The 25,298-nt window shown below is 40.1% G+C and overlaps 1 protein-coding gene across 1 annotated transcript; it reads left to right on the top strand.

Annotated features, from left to right (window-relative positions):
• Positions 1–5,664: 5,664 nt before the first annotated feature.
• LOC113406887 (voltage-dependent anion-selective channel protein 2) lies at positions 5,665–22,826 on the top strand. The gene is made up of 10 exons (XM_026653726.2): positions 5,665–5,806; positions 6,244–6,304; positions 10,331–10,402; positions 12,291–12,340; positions 15,906–16,058; positions 16,142–16,194; positions 16,755–16,982; positions 18,507–18,657; positions 19,679–19,736; positions 22,639–22,826. The coding sequence occupies exons 2-10, from the start codon at positions 6,265–6,267 to the stop codon at positions 22,728–22,730; spliced, it is 897 nt and encodes a 298-aa protein (XP_026509511.1). The 5' UTR covers positions 5,665–5,806; positions 6,244–6,264; the 3' UTR covers positions 22,731–22,826.
• Positions 22,827–25,298: the final 2,472 nt, after the last annotated feature.

Raw genomic sequence — 25,298 nt, 5'->3', positions numbered from 1 at the left:
TTCAGGTGCAAACTGCTATACACATATTTTACATCACTCAGATTTCATTACTCCATTTCAGTGAATTAGGGAAACTGGGCTCTTTATCTGAACCAACTTTCCTATGAGCCTTAGATTTGCAAGGGCAGTTATATTTTTATTAACAGTCAGTATATGAACAGTCTTAGATTGTGCTTTTATCAGAACCTCTTACTCCTTTTTAAAGCAGAAAACTCAAAATATTCCTCCCCGTAAAAGGCTCTACAATAGCTCCTCCTACAAGGGATAAAGTCCCACCAATTTAGCCACCCTAAAGCCTTAGTAAAACAGACTAGTGCAGGAGATAAAGCATAGCAGTGTTTACCTATGTTAGACCAGGACTTATTCCCTGAGGCACAGGGAAAAACCTCAAGGGAGATGGAAACCCCACCAAAAAGAAAAAAGAAAAAGAAGAGAAAGGATTCAACAAGCAAAGAAAAGCACAAAAGTAAAAGTAAGTACAAGCTCATTCATGTGTCCTAGGTTGGCTACCGTCCCCTTCCCTTAGGTTCCTAAGCTCTCTCTCGCAGTGGAATTTTCCCCCGGCCCCTTTTATTTTCTTATTGTTTGTGAAAGACTAAGGAGCTTTGGGATTGACTTTATACGTGTGAATAATTGGGATCCTGCAGCCACCACCAGCAGTGATGCTGCCCTTTATAAAGCCTAGTATAAGCAGAGGGAGTCCAGCTTCCTTCGGCCCCAATGATCCTATAGTGCTAAGGGCACCTATGCTTCCTCCAGCTCAGGTTGCCTATACAATTTCAAAGTGCTTCAGGGCTCCCTTAGCACTGGTGACTCCTGCAGCCATTCTGGCTCCCCAGCTGGAATCCCTGAACCATCTTCCTCCTGGTCCCACGATTACCACCCACTGGCGCTATTGTGAGCACAGCCTTTCCCTACATGTGCATTGGTGCAAGTTTATTTAAACTGGTGCAATGCCCTGTGTGGACATTCTGCTTTAGTTTTAGGAGTGACTTTTTTTGCTTTAATTTAATCCTGTTTCTAATTGATTTAAACAAAAATGAAAGAAGCCTGGATTAAACTGAAATAGGAATGGATACTTTTGCACCAGTTTCATGAAATTGGTTTAAAATCACAGTTAGTTTAACAATTCAGCGTGTCCTTAGCAGAGTTCTGGCAATTTGAGTACCCTAGCTGCAGTGTTATGCTTGGCTTTCTTTTTAGTTTGCCCTCAACTCTGCATTTCCTGGGTTTCTAACACTCAGTAAGTGGTATCTGCAAAGTTCTTAAGTTTTTTTGCCTTAAATTATTGATATGTGTGTTCAGCCCTATCTCCAGCTTAGCCAAGCTGTTTAGTGGAAATACATATGAATTCTACCTACTTGCTTTCTTTTTCTTTAATGGGCAAGTACCTCACTTTTTAATATTTTTCAAGATCATCATGGTATGGGTCAATAGAGTTTTTCCAAGAGCTGGTAAATTTGCATGACAACTTTACAATCACTCTCAACCAACCCCATGCACTGACATCAGACACATGCATTCTGACAGAGACTGGTGCCTGGATCCATACAAAGTTGTGTTAGTTAAGAAATACGGACTGGAGGAGCTGGCTGAATGGTGCAGACAGTGGAGGAAAGCCAATTTAGAGAGAAGGGAATGGGGAGGGGTGGTTGTGACAATGGCTAAGATCTTGAGAAGACAGTGTTATGAAGGCATAGGAAGTTACCTACCAAAGTAACCTTTGTTTTCCAAATACATCATCTCTGCAGATCCACAGTGACCCTCCTTCCACAATACTTTGAAGGCTTAAGGCAGGGGTTCTCAAACTGGGGGTTGGGACCCCTCAGGGTGTTGCGAGGTTATTACATGAGGGGTCGCGAGCTGTCAGCCTCCACCCCAAACACCGCTTTTCCTCCAACATTTATAATGGTGTTAAATATATAAACAAGTGTTTTTAATTTATAAGGGGGGTTGCACTCAGAAGCTTGCTATGTGAAAGGGATCACCAGTACAATAGTTTGAGAACCACTGGCTTAAGGGATGTGTCTGTAGCTAGAGAGGAACTGAGGGATGGATGCATGGTTTTTATACCCTTAATAGAATGCTGACACAAAGGGGAAGCGGGTGCAGTCTGAAAGAGCAGTGATTCACCACCATTTCCTATGGGTGGGGCAGTTATTTCTTGCAGTCTCTAATTTCTAAAAATAAAACCAAATCATAACTAAAACTTTTTTTTTAAAAACCTGATTTCAGGTAGGTGGATTAGAGGTTTGTTCATAATGGCTAATTGTTTCTTTAAGTAGTAGACTTGTGGCTTTAAATAATGGACTATTATACAATTTATGCCACAATCCATTTTGTATTTAACAAGACATCTATTCATTTCTAATGAATATCCCAAAACATTGATTTCCTCCTCCCATCCCTCTATCTCTCTCTCCCCAATTGTTGTTCACTCCTTTGGTCTGTGTATTTGGTATTCACTCACTAATACATTGTCTCCTGTAACATGCTCATCTTCTTTATTTAAATGTATTAGCTTATTGGGTCCTCCAGCATGAATGTATTTATGCTGGACCTGAAAACTGTATTCAGCTGTTCAACTCTGCACATCATTTATGGATACCAAACAAGAATATATCGGACCCGGCTCCTAAACGGCTTTCTTTTCCATAATCCAGAATATTACTTTAGTGCCATATATTCTGATAAATTATGAACCACTGTATCATATAATAGTGAATTCATTATACTTTCTTGTGGGACCTCATTTTGTGTCCCAAATAAATTAAAAAGGCAATACTATTAGAGGGGACTAGGAACCTTAGAACCAGCTGTGCCATACAGATTGTTCCTTGACCCAGCACAAATATTGTACTGGTGACTAAGCAATTTCTGCTGTGGGGTTTGTCATAGGGCATGATTGACTTGACTGCTGCAGAACAGTCATGTGACACTCAGTCTAGCTTTGCTTTCCATTCTTAGAAAGGGACCTCTTCTGTGGTCAGATGAGCACTGTAAAAAGAGAAGTTTTCTGGCAATTGGTGCCAGTGACCTGACTGATGCTTTTTAGCAGCTTAGACCACAGTATTCAGGAGCACTAGTTGTAGGGGAGGAATCCTAGTCAATATGTATTCTAGAAACAATTAAAGGACAGTTGCTTTGTTATTTTTGTGTTCACACATTATGTATAGGGTGCCCACATTTTCAAAGTGGAAAAGCCAGGATCACAGTAGCAGGGAAGTAGGGCAGCACGGGATGGTTTTGGTGGGGTGTCAGGGCTAGAGAGGTGTGCACAAAAAGGCTTTGGAAACTGTGGTGGGGCGAATTTGTGCACCAAGGACAGGGGAAACGAAAGGGTGGCAATGACCAGGTATGGGGTGAGAGTAGTGCAATCCTTGAGGAACATGGCAGTTTCATTTGCTTAGCTGCCGGGTGGTACCTTTATGTTGCTACCACATGCAGGAATTAGGAAAACAGCATAAAATGCAGTGGCTTTTTTATGTATGTAGTAAATTGGAAACAAGGACAGACCCTGAAATCAAGTGCAACTATTTCCTGTTTTTCAGAGACAAGTAGCCAATTTGATCATATACCCTTCCAATAATAGCACCATAATGGCACAATTACCTTTATTCCCATCGCTCCAAACTGCACAGCGGGGGCTGGATGTTGACTTCATTTGATTCTTCATTTAAATAGGAATACGTTTGTCACCATGAATGTCTTAAACTTACATCATATGGACCTATGGTCTGTAGTATGCCAGACACAGCAAAGGACTCTTGTTTTGGTTAGTTAAAACTGACTCTAGATTCCCTACTCAGGGCTGGTCTACACTACAAAGTTAGGTTGTTCTAGGTATGTAGCTCAGGGAAGTGAAAAAATTCACCCCAGAGAAACTTAGTTAAGTTGCCCTAAGCCCCAGTATAGAGCTCACAAATTGACAGAAGAATTCTTCCATTGACCTAGCTACCGCCTCTCGGATATGAATTTACTACAGTGACAAAAGAACCCCTTCCATCTCCATAGTGTCTATACTACAGCAGCACCATTTCTAGTGTATAACAGTATTTTGAATGGGGATTATTTCCCCAATATGGATATTTGCGGAGTGTGGGCAGGTATCTCTTGCATTTTTCATGCGCCCTCTGACGTTTTCTCCACCATGCATACAATCAACTCTGAACCAGTCATGTTGAGTACAACCCTCACATCACACCCACACTTTCTTTCCACCAGATGATGAAGTCTTCTGCTATGTCTTTACGGCTGCATTACTGCAAACTGGCTTAGCAGAAACAAAGGAGCTGGAGACTAAGGGTACGTCTACACTACGAGATTAATTCGAATTTAGATAATTCGAATTTGGGAAACAGATTGTATAAATTCGATTGTGCGCGGCCACACTAAGCACATTAATTCGGTTTTTAACCACATTAATTCGGTGGTGTGCGGCCACACTACCCCATTAATTTTAACCACATTAATTCGGTGGTGTGCGGCCACACTACCCCTAATTCGAATTTACAAAATCGATTTTGGTGCTACTCCGCTCGTCGGGGTGGAGTACAGAAATCGATTTTAAGCACCCTTTAATTCGAAGTAACTGGCTCCGTTGTGTGGACGGGTTAAGGATTAATTCGGATTAACGCAGCTAAATCCGAATTAAAGTCGTAGTGTAGACCAAGTCTAAGGCTAGCTCCAGCTTACACCAGCTTACAGCGGCTCAGCTGTACCGATGCACCTGCGCCACTGTAAGATCTATGCTGATTGGAGAGAGCTGTCCAGTCGACATAATTACTCCACTCCCAATGAGCGGCAGTAGCTATATCAGTGGGAGAAGCGCTGCGCACACACTAGCACTTATGTCGCTCGGGGGTGGAATATTCACACCCCTGAGCAACATAAGTGGTAGTGTAGACAGCCTTAGAAAACACTGTGGATTTTAAAAAAAATGCATCCCCAACAGTACATCAAATATTGGGGACACAACAGGGCAGATGCATGCTTTCAAAGGCCTGTGTCTTATTTCTCCTGGCCCTTATTCTGGGAAGCCTTGCAGCTGTGATGCACATTAGCAAGGGTTGTTCAATTACCCCCACCTCACCCCCAAATTCTCATTTCTACCAAAAACGGTTTCCCCATCCCAAGAGCGTGAGAGAGGAGATGGGGATATGATCTCACAGTATTCAATATCCATTCCCACCTACAGCCCCCATCCCCCTCCCCCAAGCATCTCCTCCTGCCCCCTTCTGCGAGTATTCCCCCAGTGGCCCCCTTCTCTGCCCCAGCCTCTCCCCATCCCCTTCTCTGAGTATCTCCCATACAGCTTCCTCCCAGCACCTGCCCTCTAAAGCCTCCTCGTCTCGCCCCTCCCCAGCCGTCTCACCCCTCCCCCCTCAGAGTACCTCCCCCCCGCCTTCTCTCCTCTGCTCCTGCAGGCCCCTCCCTTCTCTCTCTCACTCACTCACTCACTCAGGGCCCAGAGGACCCCTCTCTCGCCTGGGGTTGCCCTCCGCAGCGCCTGCTCGGCGGCGGTCTCCTCCTCTCTTAACCCTCCGCCGCCGGGCTCCCCGCTTTACCCCCGGGGTGAGGTCGGTGTGTACCAGCTGAGGGCGAGGTGTTGCTCGAGGCGGGGACCGCGGCGGGGCAGGCGGTTGGTGGGGCGGCCCCGACTCGTTGGGGTCCTGCGCGGCGGCGGCGGGTGGGTCGACTAGTCGGTGTCTCCTTCACTTCGTCCTCCAGTTCGAGCGGCCGCAGCCAGCGCGGTCTCCTCACGGCGAGACCCTCCCGGCTCCCCTCGGACAGCCCCGCCGGCCAGGTGACGGGGCCGGCCCCGCCTCGGGGCTGGGGTCGCGGGGCGGGGGGCTATGTGAGTGGGGTGAGGTGGGGGCAGCCCGCGCCCCTCCGGTCCCTCCCCGGGATCGAGCCCTGTCCCGCTTTGCCCTGCAGGGGAGTGGGCCACTTTCCTGGGAGCCCGGGCTGGGGCCGCGGCTGGGTACATGGGGGCGGCTGCGATGCCCGCTCAGAGCAGGGTGACGAGAGAGCCGGGCGGGCCGGCCGGCCGGCGTCCTAAGATGGCCGCGTTCACCTTGCAGCCGCGGCGTGTCTGGCTGGGCCTTTGCGCGGGGAGCCCGTTCCGTGCCAGGGCCTTTCCTCCCCGGGCCGTAGCGGGGCGGCCCTGGCCCGCGGTCCATGCTTAGAGAGACATCACTCACTCACTCACCCTTGAATGTTGGTTTTCCCCCCTCTTTGTAGATTCATTAGATTGGCCTAGCTATGACTTATCCTCCACCATGTTCCCCTCCGCCTCCGAGACGTAAGTAGGGAAAGAGTATAATTGTTGTAAGATTAGTAGCTGTATAAGGTTGGAAGGGGTGGATGAATACTGAACCCAGAGGGCTAACATCAGCCCAGCATTCTCCTCCAAAAGGCATCCATCCTCGACAGGTCCAACCTTTTAGAATAAAATCCAGGCTTCCTAAAGTTGGTGTCAAGACAGTTTTTATTTGCCTAAAAATGCGATCCACCTTCTGACGTTTTAAAATTTACATCAGTCCTCTAAGGATTCCTCAAGGTGTCTTTAATATGAGGGTGTGAAGGAGTTAGACAGAATACCTTGAGGGAAAGGTGTACTGTGGTAACACTGTACACTAATTGTATTTCTTTAGGGTAGGTTAATAGTATTTTCTTATCTGGTTGTTAAATCACCAATTATCTTCCTTCTTTGGTAAAGAGAAAAACGTAATTTGGCTTTCTTGGGAGCAACAATTGTGACCCCATGTTTCCAGGAATGCACAGGGAAAAAGGGATAGCTTGAAGCCACAGATAAGGGTGGAGCTGCCATTTGCATCAGTCACAATCCAGAACAAGATTGTTCAAATAGTTGATTTCTCTTCATAAATTTCAGTTTGTAAGTGTCTAGGATTTACAAGTATAATGTTTAAAATCTACCTGGTTAATATTAATTTTTAGTAAAAGAAACTGACAATTTGAGACTGGATTGAAAAAAACTGCTTCTGACTTCACTTGGGTTGGTTTTTTTGGTTAATTGGAATGGAGGGCAGTGAAATAAAGAGTTGATGACAGACAGGGCTTAGCATTATTCTTTCATTGAATGTAGCGCATTACAGTAGGGTGACCAGATGTCCCGATTTTATAGGGACAGTCCTGATATTTGGGGCTTTTTTTTTTAATATGGGCTCCTATTACCCCTTGTCCCGATATTTTCACACTTGCTATCTGGTCACCCTACATTACAGGAAAGATCGTTATAAAAGCATCAAGGACACATGTTAACCATTGGTCCCTCACTTGATCTGTACTGACATAAGATTAAAAATTACAGGCCTGCAGGTTAGATTGCATTTTAAGACAAGGGCAATATTTATGGTGGTATTCATGCAGTTAGTCACCTTTTATTTGCAGATAGGACATGTAACAAATATTTAGCAACTTATATGTACCAACCCAAATGTTTGTTACTGTAATTGAATTAGCATAATTTTCATAGTATCTTTCTAATCTGCAATTTTATTATAAATTATTTGCTACCTCCTCTAATAACTTCCCATGGCATCTGCATTGTTTAGCATAAATCTGATGCCATAGTATGAGACTGTCCTTTTGAATTTAAATTGTACTACACAAAAACAAAAGGCTTATTTACTTTATCACTGCCAAAATGTTTTGATGCTGAACGTTACTATAAAAATGAAATCAGACATAGTTTTTTCTTGGGTGGTGGTGGTTTGGAAGAAAGCCCCAAAATATGTGGCTTAACACTTTCTAGCTTTATTTTAAAACGCTAACCATTAACAAGAACTGTTGTAAGTCTGGCTGCCCAGTAGGCAGTAGGATGGAAAATAGCAACATTTCCTTTATTATTTATATAGCTCAATCAGAACAACAGCTGTTCATTTCTAAACAATTGAAACATTTTCTAACTTTCTTTAAGGTGGTAACTAGTCTGCTATGGCAGCTTTTTAAAACTATATTTAAATTGGGTATTATAATTTGTAACTTGTTAATCAAAGCAATTTCAAGTGAGCTGTTAAAACATTCTTCTGTATGTATATGATCTGCTGTTTAATCTATAAATATTAATCACTCTTTTTAAAAGGGCAGGTAGAAACTGCTTCATTGCAATGCCGAGGTTATTCCACTTTTTATTAAGGACATATAACTATTTTTCAGAATAATGAGCTGGCCTAGAACACTTACCTAAGGGATAGCTGGACTATAGGTGAACCTACTAAAATGAGATTTAGTTACACAGGTACACTTGACATATGTACTAGCACCATAGAAAGGTAATGTTAAGTCCCAAAACAAAGTAGTATTGTGACTGTTATTTGTTCCTGAATATTGAATTTTCTCTTTACAATAGCAATTTCTGGTACTTAAAAATTACAAAGAAACATTCTGAAAAAGTGTGAGTTCTTGAACCTTGCTTTGATCCCATGTGCTTTAAGGCTCGCAGAGATTTCCAAAAATCAACATTGTGGAATTCCCATTTCTTCTGCAGGACTTGATTTACCCCTTAATTTTTTTTAAAGTGTGAGCTGCCCTGTTCATCTCAATAGGATGTTAGTCTTTGAAATCTAATGAATGACAATTTAGTGCCCTACTCTACAAAACAAAATGGAGGCATTGAATGTTCTGGCATACAGATTAGTAAAAATGTAAATTCCTTTGTACTCTTGCCTCAATAAGGAGGCAGACAGGTGGCATATTGGAGGCAGCTGTGTGTTAGTTCCTCATTAGAGACACCGTGAACTTAAATATTACATTTGTCTAAAATTTTATCTATTAACTTGTAAGACAAGATCACTATAACTGAAGGAGATTAGAGAACTTTTCTCTTTGTTTGGATACTTTGTGCTTTTGACAGCACTTCTTGTCTAGTCAGTTTCACTGTTTCCCCTTTGTAGTTTCCTTTTTTGTTTTTGGCGCTTTCGCATGGGAGATAGGGTTATACAAACACTTCACATGTGAAAATATGACAATGTGACTAGATTTCAAATTGACAATGGCCCTTTTTAAGGTCCTGGTTCTTTTCCGGTTGAAGTCTATGGGAAAGCTCCCACTGAAGGAGATAACAGCCTTGCATTGTGATGAGTTGTTGAAAGGGCAGTGATAGATAATCCTGAAGACCAACATGAGGAGTTGGGTGGTGGTGGGTGTTTGAAAGGGGTGAGTAGTAACCACATTAGAGTGACAAGTGTTCTAGGCGCCCCTAATCTGCCTAAGACTCCCAGGCTGAAGGAAGTCTTGCCAAAACTTTATTGTGCTTCTTCACCTATTTGACCTCACCTCAGTCTGTCCTCCATTGGCTTATAAAGGCTTAAGCTTTCTTACATTCCCCAAGAAAAGCCTTTATTTGACTCTTTCACTTTTCTGATAGCTCTCATTGGTTTGGGGGATCTCCACTTAGATCCCATCAACCTAACTTCTGTTACAGAAGTTGCTTCAGAGCAACATGGTGTGTTCTTCTGTTCACATTCCCTCTGCACTGCTCCCAACTCTTGCCAGCATGAGGAAGCGAGAGGTTGGACTACAGAATAGACCCAGCTCTCTCTTTTATAGTAAGGGGATGCATTAACTAGAGTAACTAGATTGGTCATTAAATACTTTTTAAAATATTAAAATAACAGCGATCTACAAATGTCACTAAAAATTGTGATAGAAGTGACATGGTGTTGTTAGCTTTAAAATATTTGGCTTCTTCACTGCAGAGTGTGGGATGTGTAGAGTTTCTATAAAGTTTATCAGAACAGTTGTTGAATTTAATAACCTTATTAGTGTTTTTGAATCTCTCTCTCCTTGAGTTAGATATCTGGTATTAAAACACAGGGCCAAGTATAGATGCGAACTAGATACACAATCGTGCATGTTTCCTTTAAAAAAAAAAAGGGGAAAAATCCTGTGGGGTCTTAACAAAAATATCTCATGGGAATCCTGATGAGTTTAGAGAGTCTGTTGATTTCATCACAATTTCCTACAACTTTCCAGGGCCCCAGTTTGGAATGGCATCTTTCTCCTCTGAAAGCTTTTGCAATTTCTGAAATATGGAGCATTTTACATTTTTAACTAAACATTGGGAAATCCATATTGGGATCTACATGGGGAGGAACTTTGGTAAACCCATGCCACTTTGAAATAGTCAGTATTCATTCTATGAAAATCTGTAGGTGTATCATGTACTGCTTTAGTTTGAGCCATCTGTTGTTAATTGTCCTGTATATGAGTTCTTGTTGGAAGACACAGTGGGTTTAGAATTAAAGATAGTTTATCTTTATGATATATTTCAATATTAATATACCTGTTATTTCTATCTTTCCAGCTCCAATGGCGATCCCTCCATCATATGCAGATCTTGGCAAATCTGCCAGAGATATCTTCAACAAAGGCTATGGTAGGAATAATACTTTAAGAAAAATGCAATATAAAGAAATGTCACTTTGCTGAAGCACATAAAGCTAATATTTTTAATTTGCACATGTTCTGGAATGTTAATCTGTGTGTGCCTGTATACACTGGGATAAACTAATGGATTTAATTAAATTGGAGGGAGTTCATACAAGGGCAGCAAAATGGTTAGAGAGCTTGTGGGACTGACTTGAAGAAAAATCAGATAGACACACACACACACATTGGCTAATTAAAAGTTAATAGATGGGAAACAAATATGTAAATATCTGTTGTAAACAACAAGGAAGGAATGGGTTTTATAGTAGTACTCTAGGGAGGAAGGTGTGGTCTTGTAGTTAAGACAGTTGACTAGCAATCAAGAACTGATGTTCAAGTCCCAGCTCGTATGGCCTGGTCTACACTTGAAAGTTATCCTGGAATAATTGTTGGTTAGGTATGGGACTTTAATTATATCTGTTTAAAAAAAACCCCACATTGTATTGATGAACCCCCTAGAGTGGACACAGTTGTTATGACGTAAAGGTGCCATATACTGGTCGTTGTTTCCTGTGCTGTATTGGAATAGCTATACCAGTACAAAGCACTTTTTGTACTTGTATAACTGCATTCACACTTGTGGGGTTGTTCTGCTTTAAGCAGGTATAGTTAAAGCAACATGACTTTCTGTTATTAAAATGCCTGTGTGACCTTGGGGATCACATTGTAGGTCAGAATCTTGCAATGAGTTCCTGCTAGGCAGACCCCTGGAATCTCATGGACTTCATTGGTGCTCTGTAGAGCACAGAAGTCTGCCAGAGTTTATTGCAGGATTGGGGCCATAATCTGTGTGTTTCAGTTCCCAATCTTCTGCTTATATCATCTTTCTCTCTTTCCTCACACTCTTATTTATTTAGACTGTAATCTCTTCAGGGCAGAGACTGTCTTTTACTGTGCATTTGGACAACATATAGCACTATGAGACTCTAGTCTTGGCTGGGGCTTCTAGGTGCTGCTGTAATATCAAATATAAAAACTTTGAGGTCTGTTAGACTGTAGCTTAGAAACCTGTTGCTTGGGACATGTAATTGGACTTGACTAGATAACTGTGATAGGAAGCAACCTTACAGTGGCAAAGAAGTAGAGGATATGACTGATTATTGTGTGTGTATGACTTCTGATTATTTTAAAGCTGAATAAATCAACTTGTGTGGTGTGGACTCTTGTATTGAGCATCCTTCAGGAGGCTTCATGGGAGTGACTGTGTAAATCTCATCCTGTCAATATAAGAATGACATTTCTGAAAAAAAAACCCATACATCTAATTATTTGCTTCGTATAATATAAAGTACATCTAATTGTCAGAAGGGTGACAATATAAAAATGGCACATTCTTAAATTTACTCCCTTTGTGTATTTGGAACTGTATTTCCTAGTTTATTTGAGTCCTAACCTTTGTTAGCTCTGTTGACTCAGCAGTGCTATAGAATGAACTGTATTCTATTCTGGTTCACACATCAGCATAACATCAAGCTAAATTCTGACTGGAGAATCTTTTACTGGTGGCAGCATAAAAGCCAGAAAGGGCACAGCTTGTCTTTGAGAGGCACAGTTGAATTTGTGGAGTAGACAGAAACAAACTTTCATTTAGTTAACTGAGAGAATATCCCCTAGTAGTCATTGGTGTACAATAAACAGGCCTTCGCTATTCCTTTTTTTCACTTTAAAGTTTGAGAGAACCCTACTCAATTCAACACTGACTACAGATGTTTCAGCGTTCATAGGATTTATACCGCTCTCGTCAATGGCTGAAGTATTTTTTTTTTTTAAATTTTGTTGCTTAAACAAATGCAAACACTTTAAAGTTATTACAGTGTACTTTTTATCATCTTAAGGTTTTGGGCTGGTGAAACTGGACGTGAAAACAAAGTCTGCAAGCGGGGTGGTGAGTTTTAAATTCACAGTATTTTTGGTTAATGTGCTCTAATTTTCCTGCTTATCAAAGGGAACTTTTATGGACAAAGTTAGCTAGTTGACTGAATCCTTTGATAAGTGTTTGCTGTACACTGCTGTACAGAGGGCCATAGAGATCTGCAGCTCCAAACATAAATCACATTGCCATGTATGCTGACACGCAGTAGTCAGAAGTAGTTGTTCTGTTGTCTTTGTAAAGTTGTTAAGCAGGGTTTATTTTGGCTGTCACTCATTTTGTGTGTAAAAATGAACGAATAGCAGAACCATTTTTTAAAGGTAAAATTGATATCAGACCATATAGAAATTTAATTTAGTTTTCTTTGAATATTCTTTGTTTCTGTTTGTGCTCAATGTAAATCTCTCAAGATCCTGGTAGTACTGCTGAAAAGGATCTGGGAGTTGTAGTGGATCGCAAATTGAGTCAACAATGAGATGCAGCTGTGAAAAAGGCTAATACCATTCTGGGGTGTATTAACAGCAGTATTGTATGTAAAATATAGGAAGTAACTGTCCTGCTCTATTTGTCATTGGTAAGGCATCAGTGGAATATTGTTTCCAGTTCTAGGGGCCACATTTTAAGAAAGATATGGACAAATTGGAGAGAGTCCAGAAGAGCAACAAAAATGATTAAAAGGTTAAGAGAACCTGACCTATGAGGAAAGGTTAAAAAAACTGGACATGTTAAGTCTTGAAAAAGGAAGGCTGGGGTGGGATCGGGGAGACCTGATAAATCTTCAAATATGTTAATGGCTGTTGTAAAGAGAATGGTGATCAATTGTTCTCCATGTTCACTGAAGGTAGGACAAGAAGTAATGGGCTTAATCTGCAGCAAGGGAGATTTAGGTTAGATATTAGGAAGGGTAGTTGAGCTCTAGAATAGGCTTCCAAGGGAGATTGTGGAATCTCCATCATTGGAGGTTTTGAAAAACACTTATCAGGGATAGTCTGTAATTACTTGGTCCTGCCACAGTGCAGGTGGCTGGACTTGATGACTTCTTGAGGTCCCTTCCAGCCCTACATTTCTATAAATCTGATTCCATACAATTGAACATTGAAACAACAGTTTCACCAGTCACTTCGACCCCTGACACTGACCAATGCTGGATTCTTGAGCAGGAGACACATTGTTCAGTATTTTACCCCGGGGGATATTTCTTTCTGAATCAGCAGAATAGTTTACAAACTGAAGAATGAAGGTTGATGGCCATTGTGGTGTCATACTAATTATATTTCATGAAAATGTCTAACCTTTTAAACATCTTACTAAAGCCTGGTCTACACCAAAAAGTTTTGCTGACATAGCTTTGTTGGTTAGGTGTGTGTGTGGGTGCATGGGGAAATCACACTCTTGATTAACATGGCTATGCTGGCAAAAGCCTTAGGATAGATAGCTGTATCGGCAGAAAAAGTCCTTTGGTACAGATTATTCCTTTTGGGGGAACAGGTTCAAGCTGTACCAGAAAAAGAAGCGCGCTCTCTCCCCCCCCCCCCCCCCCCCCAACTAGTGCTCTCCTGGTATAGATATATTGGCAAACCCTCTTAAGTGTAGATAAGGCATAAGCTATTTATCACTAATAGTCTTCAGCCTTTAGTTGCTGTCTTGATTTATGGAATCACAGCCTGCCTTAAATAGTAGGTATTCCTTAAAGAAAAAGGTGACCGCTACAGGCAAATGGGCTTCTGCGTAACTTGAATTCCAGTTTTTTCTTCCCTTGTTTACTAGGGACTGCTGCCATGTCTGGAATGCTGTGTTTTGCACAGACATCTAGTGGCTAAATAATATGCTGCAAGTAAACATCACTCAGTCAAAGTTAATTTTTCATATAAAGCTACCTACATTTAATAAATTTTAAGTTTGTTGTCTTAACTAAGGTAAATCTTTAGCAACAAATTCTGGCATTTATATACATCCTTTATCTACAGGAAATCTAGATATTCCTTCAGTGTATGGTGAGATTGATACAATACTCCTGAATTGTTTGGTTTAAATATAGTCTTCTCATAAAACGAATGCTCCCTCTAGTAGTAGTAGTAGTAGTAAATGCATATAGTACCTTAAGGAGTGGATAGCTAATTCTAGTGGGCGTAGGGGGAAACAGGGCTTGTCTACATGGTGCATCAGTGCACATTAAAGGAGTGTGAATTCTAAAGCACACCAATGTGTTGCATATTAACTGGCCCAGATAGACCCTGCTGGCGTGAAATAAAAGTTCCCTAATATGCTCAAGCAGGGTCTACCTGGGCCAGTTAGTGTGCAACATGTTGGTGTGCTTTTGAATTCACACCCATCTAGTGTGCACTGCTGCACCATATAGACAAACCCACAGCCAGACATATCTTGGGTCAAGATTTTGACTTAATTTTTTTTTTTTTAAATTAAAGACCATCAGAAATTTTTCCATACAATTAATAAAATGGAGTGGAAAGACTGTTTAACAAATATTCCCTGCAGCAGTTGCTAGCCAAACACTTCAGCATTGTGCCCATGTTTATTTTTAGATTTTCAAAATTTGGTAGATATTGACTAGCCTTTCCATTCTCCAAGAAGAGAGATGCAAAAAGGATAAGTAGCGAGAGGCAACTAGTGTTTATAACTTTCAGTTTTAATAACTAAGGTGCTGTTTGTAATATAAATAACTGCAATGTTTATTTTAAAATAACTTAGCGTAACAGTTACACATTGAGAGTCCTGAATCTAAAAAATATAATTCTGTGTAAGGAATGGAATTCTGTTAATAAACTTACTATCAGTTAATGTCACAGTCTCCCTATATAATTATATTTTTACTTGGGAGTCCTGACTCACTCGTGTGGCTATTAAAATCCTTAGTTAAGAACCAATGGACTAGTGCTGCCCTTTTGTCTAGAGACTTATGTTCAAATCATTTCTTGATTGTAACTGTAAAATTTCTTCTTCTAGTCCCTGAATATTTATTTATTTTTTAAAATGTATATGTAGAGCCATCTCACAATTGTAGCATGATAGTGTCTCTTTGGGCACTATTGATTGGAATAGCAATAGTATTATATGAGGATTGCAGCATGTTGGCAGAGTTGTCTGGGATGCTGTCTGCATTGTGCCTGGCTCTGATCAGTGATATTAGTCCCTTCAATAATATGAGCACCAAACTTCTCTGTACTTGTAATAAATTTTTTTCTGCTTTTTAAGGAAACAATGACTTGAAACAAATTGCTTCAGAAAGAAGGGTAAAGCATGAACTACACTGAATAGTATAGTTCAATTGCTTAGAGCACAATGGACTTCCTTGCTTGGAATTGAGTTTTACATTTCTGAACTGTGTCGTATCAGCGCACACACTGCCATTTCCTGGTTAAGTTTGAAAATCTGGAAGATCCTTTTTAGCAAATTGTTACAAAAGGGGGTGGGTATAATTCAAACTGGTTGAACAGGACAATGCTACCTTACAGTTGTTTACATGGTTTAGTTTTTTAAGTTTAAAAAAAAAGATACCTTTTACCATGTGAGACTTTCTGGGATGTGTGCAACTCAGGAATAACCTATACTGTCTTATTAGGAATTCACAACAGCTGGTTCATCAAACACAGACACAGGGAAAGTGAATGGGAGCTTGGAGACCAAATACAAATGGGCTGAGTATGGTCTGACTTTCACAGAAAAATGGAACACAGATAACACTCTGGGAACAGAAATTGCGATTGAAGATCAGGTAACAGATTGACGTACTACTTGTATTTAATTTTTTCACTTAACCAGTAGATCTGAGCTAATAGCTTTTGTTCCCCTAATTAGATTGCCAAAGGTTTGAAGCTGACATTTGACACAACCTTCTCACCAAACACAGGGTAAGAGTTTTGTTTTTGTTAAGAGAACTTTTTGGCATGTTAAGGGGAATAACTTTGCATGTAAAGGTCAAATGAATATTTAATAGGTTAATATAACTTTGTGAATGAAGAGTATGTATATGGCTTGAATTTGGTGGCTCAAAACTACTGCTGTTAATCCAGGCTGTTACATTTGAATGTGGCTCCTTGGAGCACTGATGCAAAATTTCTTACTCCTTAACAAGATAGTTGGCACCCTAATGAGAGAATTGGATTTGTTAGAATAGTACTCAGGGCTCTGCTTGCACAAATATAAGAGAATACTTTATTGGGAGATTGGGGTGGGATAAGGAAGTAAAGAAGTTTCTTCATTCTTTAGTCTTCAAATGTATAATTCTTGTGTTTTCTGAAACTTTCTCATGGGCTGTTGCATTTTGGTTCCATGACTGGTCAGTTATGTCTTGCCCAGACTTGACACCTATTCTCTAATGGCCTTTGTGTGCCTACTGCAGGTTAAGTAGTAAAAATTAGACTGATAGTAGAGGATGAAGCCTTTTTAAAAAATAATTTCTTTGCTTCAGGAAGAAAAGTGGCAAAATTAAGTCCTCTTATAAACGTGAATGCGTAAATCTTGGTTGTGATGTTGACTTTGATTTTGCTGGACCTGCGATCCATGGCTCCGCTGTCGTTGGTTACGAGGGCTGGCTTGCTGGTTATCAGATGACATTTGATAGTGCCAAATCAAAGCTGACAAGGAATAACTTCTCTGTGGGTTACAAAACTGGAGACTTCCAACTGCACACTAACGTGTGAGTATTAAAATACTGTATTTGAGAAGCTTGTAGTAAGAGTATTCAGAAGCTTCAAATTCTGAATTAATAGCACTTGTTTGTGAAAGTGTCAAATATGCTCTGTGTGAGAGAATCTCGTACAGAATTAACCAGGGTAACACATGAGATTTTCTTTACCTGATCAGTAATTACTTCTATACCTCTTTTTTCTAAGTTTAGTGTTTATAGCTTGTTTTCTAACTACTTTGTTACATGAAGTAATTTCTGTAATATATACATTGTAGTTTGCAAAATATAGAAAGCAATACTGAAAGTGTTGTATTTACAAAGTAGACTGAAGTACTTGTCCCCTCCTTGCGATTGGGAAAACTGCATTACAATAATACAGTTGTTCCCTGTGATCTCTTACAGGAAATAGTTATTAGCAATTACAGTTGGCATGATATTGTTACAATAAATATGCTTTGCCAGTGCTTTTAATTCTTAGGCCCTTTCCTTTAGCCCTGAAAGGGAACTTTAACATAAGACGCACTTAAATTTATGAAATCTAACCATACATGGCAAAGCATATAGTTTTTTGTGTTTTCTCACCTTCCTGCTGACTTCTCAGGCTGAATGATTGTGATAATGGTGCATTACTGGTGTCTCAGTGATGTTAACTTAAATCTGCATGGTGTTAAGGTAGGAAGCAACTTACTTATATTCACTGGAGTCAAATCACACACTTGCGCACCCCCCCTCTTTCTAAAAAAGGAGGAGAAGAGGGGGAATTTTAACCAGGATTGTTCAGACTTGCAGTGAACTGCTTTCAAAGTTTATTAAAAGATTTGAAAATGGTATTGCTTTTCTAGAATAAAATGTCCTTTGACCTTTTTCTTAACAGTAATACTATAATGCTACTTAGAAACGTTGTTTCCAGTAACCACAAGATTATTCTGAATATTTGCCTCTGATTTATAACTTGCATGTCTGTATCAAACATTTCATATTCCATTAGTTTCAGAACTAAACAGAGGTTTTTGCCATGAACTCAATGGAGCCAGGATTTTGGGGGGAGGGATAGCTCAGTGGTTTGAGCATTGTCCTGCTAAACCCATGGTTGTGAGTTCAATCCTTGAGGGGGCCATTTAGGGATCTGGAGCAAAAATCTGTCTGGGGATTGGTCCTGTTTTGAGCTGGGGGTTGGACTAGTTGACCTCCTGAGCTCCCTTCCAATCCTGATATTCTATGAAGGAGGAATTTACCTAGAGTATTTATGAGCTTAATTGTGCAAGTGAATATATTAGTATCACCCGTAGCAATATAATTATTGGAGTAAGCTTCTTTCATGGACTCTGCTAAAGTACCTCATTCTGCCTTGCAAACTACATTTATGTGCCCTCCTTTTTAATGTCTTATAATGGAAAAATAAATTAGTGTTATGTTTAAAATACAAAAAATATCCCCAGGTGAGTAAAACTTTAAAAGCTAAATATAAGTGTAGGACTTTATATTTTATACACATAAACCTGTAATTTAATTTCACTTGCAAATATCTTGCAGCAATGATGGGTCAGAATTTGGTGGCTCAATTTACCAGAAAGTGAGCGACAGTCTTGATACTGCTGTAAATCTAGCTTGGACAGCAGGCAGCAACAGCACTCGTTTTGGCATTGCAGCTAAATACCAGTTGGATTCCACTGCTTCCATCTCTGTAAGTATGGCTTTAAGCTTCCTCTTGCTCTGTGTAAATATACAACTGGATATCTTTTATAGTAGTATACATATTCTGTATTGATATGGAAGGGTCAAGAAGTATGCCAGTTACTCTTCTGTATCACTAATGTAAAGGTCTGTGATAGCCCAGATGTTAACAACTAAATCTTGTAAAGTATGTGACTTTAGTTACATACCACAAAGTAACTGTGATTTACTTTTTCTACAGAAAGTCTTCTTACTATGCCTATAGTAACACAATTCAGTGCCTTACACATTACATTAAATCACTCTAGAGAGGTAGTTCAGACACTTTTTCAGATTACTGCACTGGGTTCCCATGCTGAGAACTCTCCTGTAACAGTCAGCACCCTATTCACAATAGAGCTTGGCTTGCTCTAGTTTAACTTCAGTTTTGAAGTGGGTCGTGTCAGTGCAACAGATGTCATTGGGTCTAGAATAAGAGTCTTGCAAACCTGAACTTCTAGTGCTGGTGCACATACTATTGATTGAGAGCATTACAATGATGGTTAGTATAGAAATGTACCAGCCCAGTAAAACTAAATGGCCATTCCTTGATTTGAGTGAATCAATGAAATTCTGTTTCTTCAACGAATACTATTAGATGTTGTGGCTTGTTCTGATAGAGTTCATCTCGGAAGCATAAAAAAAAAAAGGGTGAATTGGCTCTCTTCCTAGAAAGGTCCTAAACAAACATTTCATGTAACAGGGATTGTGTTGGAATGTGGTTTGAAAGGTAAATTTCTGCCTGCCCACTCAAACTATGTATTATTTTCCCTCTGGGATAAGAAGGGTATTTGCGTGTGTTTTTTTTGCGGGGGAGGGGAGTAGTGTATCCAGTAAATATAAAGATACTGCAAAATATAAACTGGCTTTAATTTTGTGATGTCTGTTCTTGTTGACACCTATTATAGTCACTACAGGATTATAAGAAAGAACTTTCTTTCATGGTTTTCTTTGAATTGCTGTTTCTTACTCAGTTTTTTATTTTGTTGCAGGCAAAAGTGAACAACTCTAGTTTAGTTGGAGTGGGTTACACCCAGACCCTGAGGCCAGGTAAATGTTTTATAAATGAATCACTTCGCTGCAATCATGCATTCCTAGGTATTATGCATGGAACTGCTGTTTGAAATATTATCTCTACACTCATATGCCAGTTAAAGTAGATGGCTTCTCTCTTCAGAATGACTATCTCTGCAGTCTTTCTCCCTTTCAATCTATATTGGAGGCTAATTCGTACTTGGACAGTTTCATATACCATAAACTAAAACTCCTACTGAGTTTGAGTTTTGCTTGGCTAAATCCAATGGCATTTCTGGAATATTTAGGGCTAAGTGTGTCCTCCATTTTGTTTTCCAGTAGGATGGATTTCAAATGTGTTCCTAACTTTCAATGCGGTGTTATGCTGCTATGACAACAAGCAAGCTCTTAGTAATCTTAATTTAACCAAAACATTTTTGTTGGTAGTATCCTGGAAGGTCTAACCATCATTCATAGAAAATGTCCAGTTGTTATCTGGCTGGTATCCATTAATCAACTTCTTACAGCAGAGTGAAAGAACTATTTGGTTTTGTTTTTTGAAGACCTGATTCACATTAAAACTATTATGAAGATATTAAGCAAGTGCAGTAATTTACACATCCTTTGATCACCAGCTAACACAGTTTATCTGTGTTCAGTTAATACCTTGGTAACAATTTTCTCAGTGATTGTCCATTTGTGCTGTTTGTTTAAATCACTTTGGTTATAAAACATGATAGTGAATAACTAAATCATTAACACACCAGACTTATGTGAGGAAAAACCTGACCTGTTTTTGGTCTTGGGTTGAGCAGCTTCTGTCCAAATAGCATTAACACCATATACACGATGGGGCTGTCTTGTGGAGCGAACTCATTCAGCATAGTTTTGTTTCAGAAACGAAGCAACTTCTGGTTTAGAAAACCGTTAACTGCTAGTGTATTAAAATATATTGGGACTCATCTCTCTGACTAGGAAATAAGTCCTCTCTTAACTTTGCGGTTGGCAAGAAGAGATAATGCCTCTCAAAATTTCGGTTGCATACCTTGGATGATTGCAGCTGCTGCTTTTGTGGGGGGGAGGATGAAATCCTAGGACAAGCACACCAGCAGAAGGAGGAAGATGGCTCTTTCTGTTCTTAAAAACTAAGGAAATTCCCAGACAAAAGTCTGTTCGTATCCATAACTTACAGATAAAAATCCTTTCAGGTTTTTTTTTCTCCTTTTTCAGTTTGCAAAAACGCATAAGAAAATTTAGAGTTTGAAATTTCTCATTAGTTTTTAATCCTAACACTTCATGCGTGCAGTTAAAGGTAGCTGAGCTGCTCTTAGTCTGCTCCATATCTGAGAAACCCAGACTGCTTTATCCATCCATTTACAAACACTGTGTTATCAGACACTACTAAAAATAGAATGCTTTATTCTTAACTGCCTCCGGGTTGTGCCTTCTTTACTCAGCAAACTATTTTACTATATTCATACTGTTTTCCTAATCAGGAACTGGTAGTCACTCCTCCACTCCTTATTAAGGGCCTGATTCTGTCTAATATAGAGGGTTCCTTATAGCTCTATGTGCAAGTGCATGATCCAGGTGACAGATAGAGCATGTGTACAATGGAGACATCAAACCAATTATAAACCAGGGCTGTGTAGGGCACACTTACAAATGGAAAGCTTTATAAGTACATTGGCTGTTCATATTGCATGCACAGGCTGGAGGATCTTTTTCTAAATCTGTGATCCAAAACACCACTATGTTGTGGGGGGAGGGGAAGGAGTACACCAGGGAAGTTAGAATTGTTAAGTGGGGGGACAGAGTTAATATAACTTAGTATTTAGTTGTTCTGTATTTCCAAATATTTGGGTTTCTTGTAGATTTTTAACCTTACAGGTGACTTGCAATCAATTGAAAAAAAAGGGCTTTTTCCTGTGTGCTGCTTTCTGATGCATTAAGAAGGCCTGAAAAGTGTTTGGTTTCTGAGTTGCTTCAAAATGCTTTCTGGATCTCAGATTAGAGAGAGTTATAAATCCACCCTTTTATGTTAGCATTCCTTTGTTCTGATCAAGGTTTTGGGGCAGAGAGTGGAATCTAAATAACTTTCAGTATTTGGGATCTTCATTTGATTTTATTAGGGTAGTCAGAAGGGACTCAGTAGCTTACTGAATCTGGTGTCTTTCCCTACTGAGACTCTTGTGGGCTCAGACAAAAGAATACTTGACTTCTAGATTCTTTCTCTCTGTTAGGGGGATAGTTTTAGTCAATGCAAATGAAAATAAGACGGTCTCTTTCATTCTTCACTGTCTTCCTCCAAAGGTCTTATCTCTGATTTTACTGGTTGCTGATAGCTCTCTAAACAGCTAGGATTAAGGTAGCTTCATTCTCAAAATTGCACTTTTTTTCCCCCTCATGTTTATGGAAGTTGTTGTTTTGTTTGGGCAAAAATACATCTTGTGCAGTATCTCTAATCCTACCTCTAAGAGGGGGGGGAAAAGCCATCATCGCACTTTTCCCAAATGGCTATCTCATGTACATAGCATATTTTTCTGTGTGCGAGCTATAATGCGTGAAAGGGCTCATTTCCATATTAGTTTGAGTAAATAAATGATCTCATAAGTCCAATATATAAAATGTGATACTTATATAGAATTTGCATGGTTTTTTTAGTTCTGTGTGAAGCAGTTGCATTTTATGTGCCCCCAGATAGTCATTTGGTACCTACAATTGTTGTTCAGCTTAATTTTGTACAACTTTCTTTTAAAAGCTGAATGGAGTTGATGTACGTAAGTGGAAATTGCTTTAGAAACTTGCTTTACTATTACTACCTGGGAAAGTAATTACAATTTAACTTGGACTTGTGATGAAACAAAGAATTGCTGATTGACACAATAGTTAGCACTTTCAGATTACATGTTAACACAGGATTGTTTTAATCTTACAGGTGTGAAGCTTACACTCTCCGCCCTGGTAGATGGGAAGAGCATCAATTCTGGAGGTCATAAACTTGGTCTTGGTCTGGAGTTGGAAGCTTGAAACAGCCGAAGAAACTGCTGCAAGGAAGGGATATCAGAAGAATTTGGCCTTAAAAATGTATTTCCAGTGTGATCAGCAGGCTTTTTTTCCCAAGAGGGATGACCTAGAACAAGAGCTGTATTCAAAGTATTTTAGACAGTTACTTGTTAGCTGGTTTCTAGTTAAATTGGTTACCTATCTAGTTATCAATTCTGCATTAGTGCAGTCACTTATACATTATTTAAATGTATTTAACTGTTTAATGCGCTACCCACAAATAATGAAATAGACCTTTATGAAAACTGTACAATTGTGTGCATGTTTGTTTTTATGTTCCTTTTAACATTTTGATATTGCCATTGAATGAGAAATGGATCAGTGGATGTTTTGAAATGAGGTCAGCAATTTTGTTAAATCACCTTAATTAGAAATACCTTTGGTATCCCAAGACAACTCAAATTATGAATAAAACAAATACACACACACATTTGTGCCTCCAAATATTTTAAGAGTTTAGCTATTGATAGGGCTCAGTGAGCTTTAGTTTACTTATAAAATCATTGTAGTGCCACACACCTTAGTCATCAGTGATCGCGAGCTTCCGTTATGGGCCCAGTCCTTTTGACCCATGTTGAAGCAAGCAGGTTTCTGCTGAGGACGATTGGATGGGAACTCCTTTAGGAGCCAGTGAACCTCACCCCTTGATCTATTGCTGTGGTACGACAAGGCCCTCTTTCTGTATTCTCCAGTTCTCCTGTCCCTCCATGGACCAAGTGCATTTTGTCCAGTACTCTGTGCCTACTGGTCTGGAGAGTACAATACACTCACTGCACCGTCTGACTTGAAAAATGCCCCCTACATCTCCCACTAGTGTCTGGCTGCAGAGTGGAGGCCCACTCAGTACAATCAACTGGCCATGTGAGCAGGACTATGCTAAGCTTCTATTTAGAATGTGTGAAAGATACAGTGATTTACTTTAATCCTTAGAGTGAGAAATAGAAGATAAAGTTTGCATTTTTCTTTTGATGTTACAGTTCTTTGCAAGTATCAGTGATTAAATGTGGTAACTCCTGAAGTTGTTGCAGTAATGCAAGTGCTAAAAAGATTTCCTAGGTATTAGAATACAGCTCCAAGTGGAAGAGAACCTTTCTAGAAGGGATACTGGAAATGCATGTGCAGTGATCCTCCTAACATGGAGATGCAAAGACTGACTTTAAGGTCACAATTCTAGTTCTGAATTTGGGGACTTATAAATAAGGTAAAATATATATACATATATTTAGAAAATGCAGTCACATGCTGCTAAAGAGACATCCCCCGTTCAGGGGGCTGTCTCAGGGAGATTCTTCCCCTGGCATACGTTTTATGTGCTTTGCACTATATAGCCACATTGGTGTACATCTGAATTTACACTACTAGATGGGAGGAACAGCCTGGAAGACAGCATCTGTTCTGGGGTACTAAAGAGCAATGTGGTAGATTTAAGCTATTTAAATATTTACTAGCATTTCCTACTAGTCACCATAGTCAATAGGGTGGCTTCCTTTTTTTTTTTTTTTTTTTTTTTTTTATGGCAAATTTACTCTTCTTGTGATAAGAGTATTTTACATTGAGTATTACCTGGTATGGAAGGGGAGATGATAAAACATCAGATTAGAGCTGAACTAAGGCATATAACTTGTTACTCTTCCCCTAATTACCTTGGTGACTTTAAGATGATACACGTAAGCCTTGTATTTTCATTAAACTGGTTTAAAGACTGACTTTTGCAGTAATTCTTTTAGCTATAGACCAGTGTACAGAGAGACCCTAAATGCCAAAATGAACCAAGCCCAAATCTCTGAGGCACTTCTCAAAAAGCTAGCTTGAATATCTGGGAAGTGAAGAGTTGCCCCCTCAGTGTGCATTGGGTTCCCTGCTCCACACATGGGCTTAGGGAAAACAGACTAAGCTCTTGGGAGTACAGTCCTCTGCTGGATAGTTTCTTATTCTTTTTTTTGTTTTAATATACAAAATCCACTGACACTCTAGGATAAATACTGCCCTCATGAATACCTGTGCAACTCATCATGGTGTCAATGGGATTTGTGCACATATATCTAGAGCAGGGATCGGCAACCTTTGGCACACGGCTCGCCAGGGTAGGCACCCTGGCGGGCCAGGCCAGTTTGTTTACCTGCCACGTCCGCAGGTTCGGCCAATCGCGGCTCCCACTGGCTGCGGTTCGCCGCTCCAGGTCAATGGGGGCTGCGGGAAGCGGTGCAGGCCCATTGGCTTGGAGCAGCGAACTACTGCCAGTGGGAGCCGCGATTGGCTGAACCTGCAGACGTGGCAGGTAAACAAACCGGCCTGGCCCACCAGGGTGCTTACCCTCGTGAGCCGTGTGCCAAAGGTTGCGGATCTCTGATCTAGAGTGACCAGAGAGCATGTGTGAAAAATCAGGATGGGGGTGTGTGGTGGTAATAGGTACCTATATAAGAAAAAACCCTGAATATTGGGACTGTCCCTATAAAACTGGGACATCTGGTCACCCTACATATATCTATGGAACTTGCAGCATTTGGTCTCCACCTTCCAGAGCTGGAATGG

Source organism: Terrapene carolina, unplaced genomic scaffold (genome assembly GCF_002925995.2).
Source record: "Terrapene carolina triunguis isolate 2854851 unplaced genomic scaffold, T_m_triunguis-2.0 Scaffold147, whole genome shotgun sequence".
Classification (NCBI taxonomy): Eukaryota; Metazoa; Chordata; order Testudines; family Emydidae; genus Terrapene; species Terrapene triunguis.
The sequence above is the reverse complement of the archived record's forward strand: the minus strand, read 5'-3'. Positions and strand labels throughout refer to the sequence as shown.

What these genes read in the sequence shown, in the direction of transcription:
- LOC113406887 (XM_026653726.2), top strand. Translation starts at nt 6,265, where the DNA reads ATGACTTATCCTCCACCATGTTCCCCTCCGCCTCCGAGAC. An exon ending in TTCCAACTGCACACTAACGT is followed by an intron (nt 16,983 to 18,506) that starts GTGAGTATTAAA and finishes AATATCTTGCAG; the next exon opens with CAATGATGGGTCAGAATTTG. An exon ending in ATTCCACTGCTTCCATCTCT is followed by an intron (nt 18,658 to 19,678) that starts GTAAGTATGGCT and finishes ATTTTGTTGCAG; the next exon opens with GCAAAAGTGAACAACTCTAG.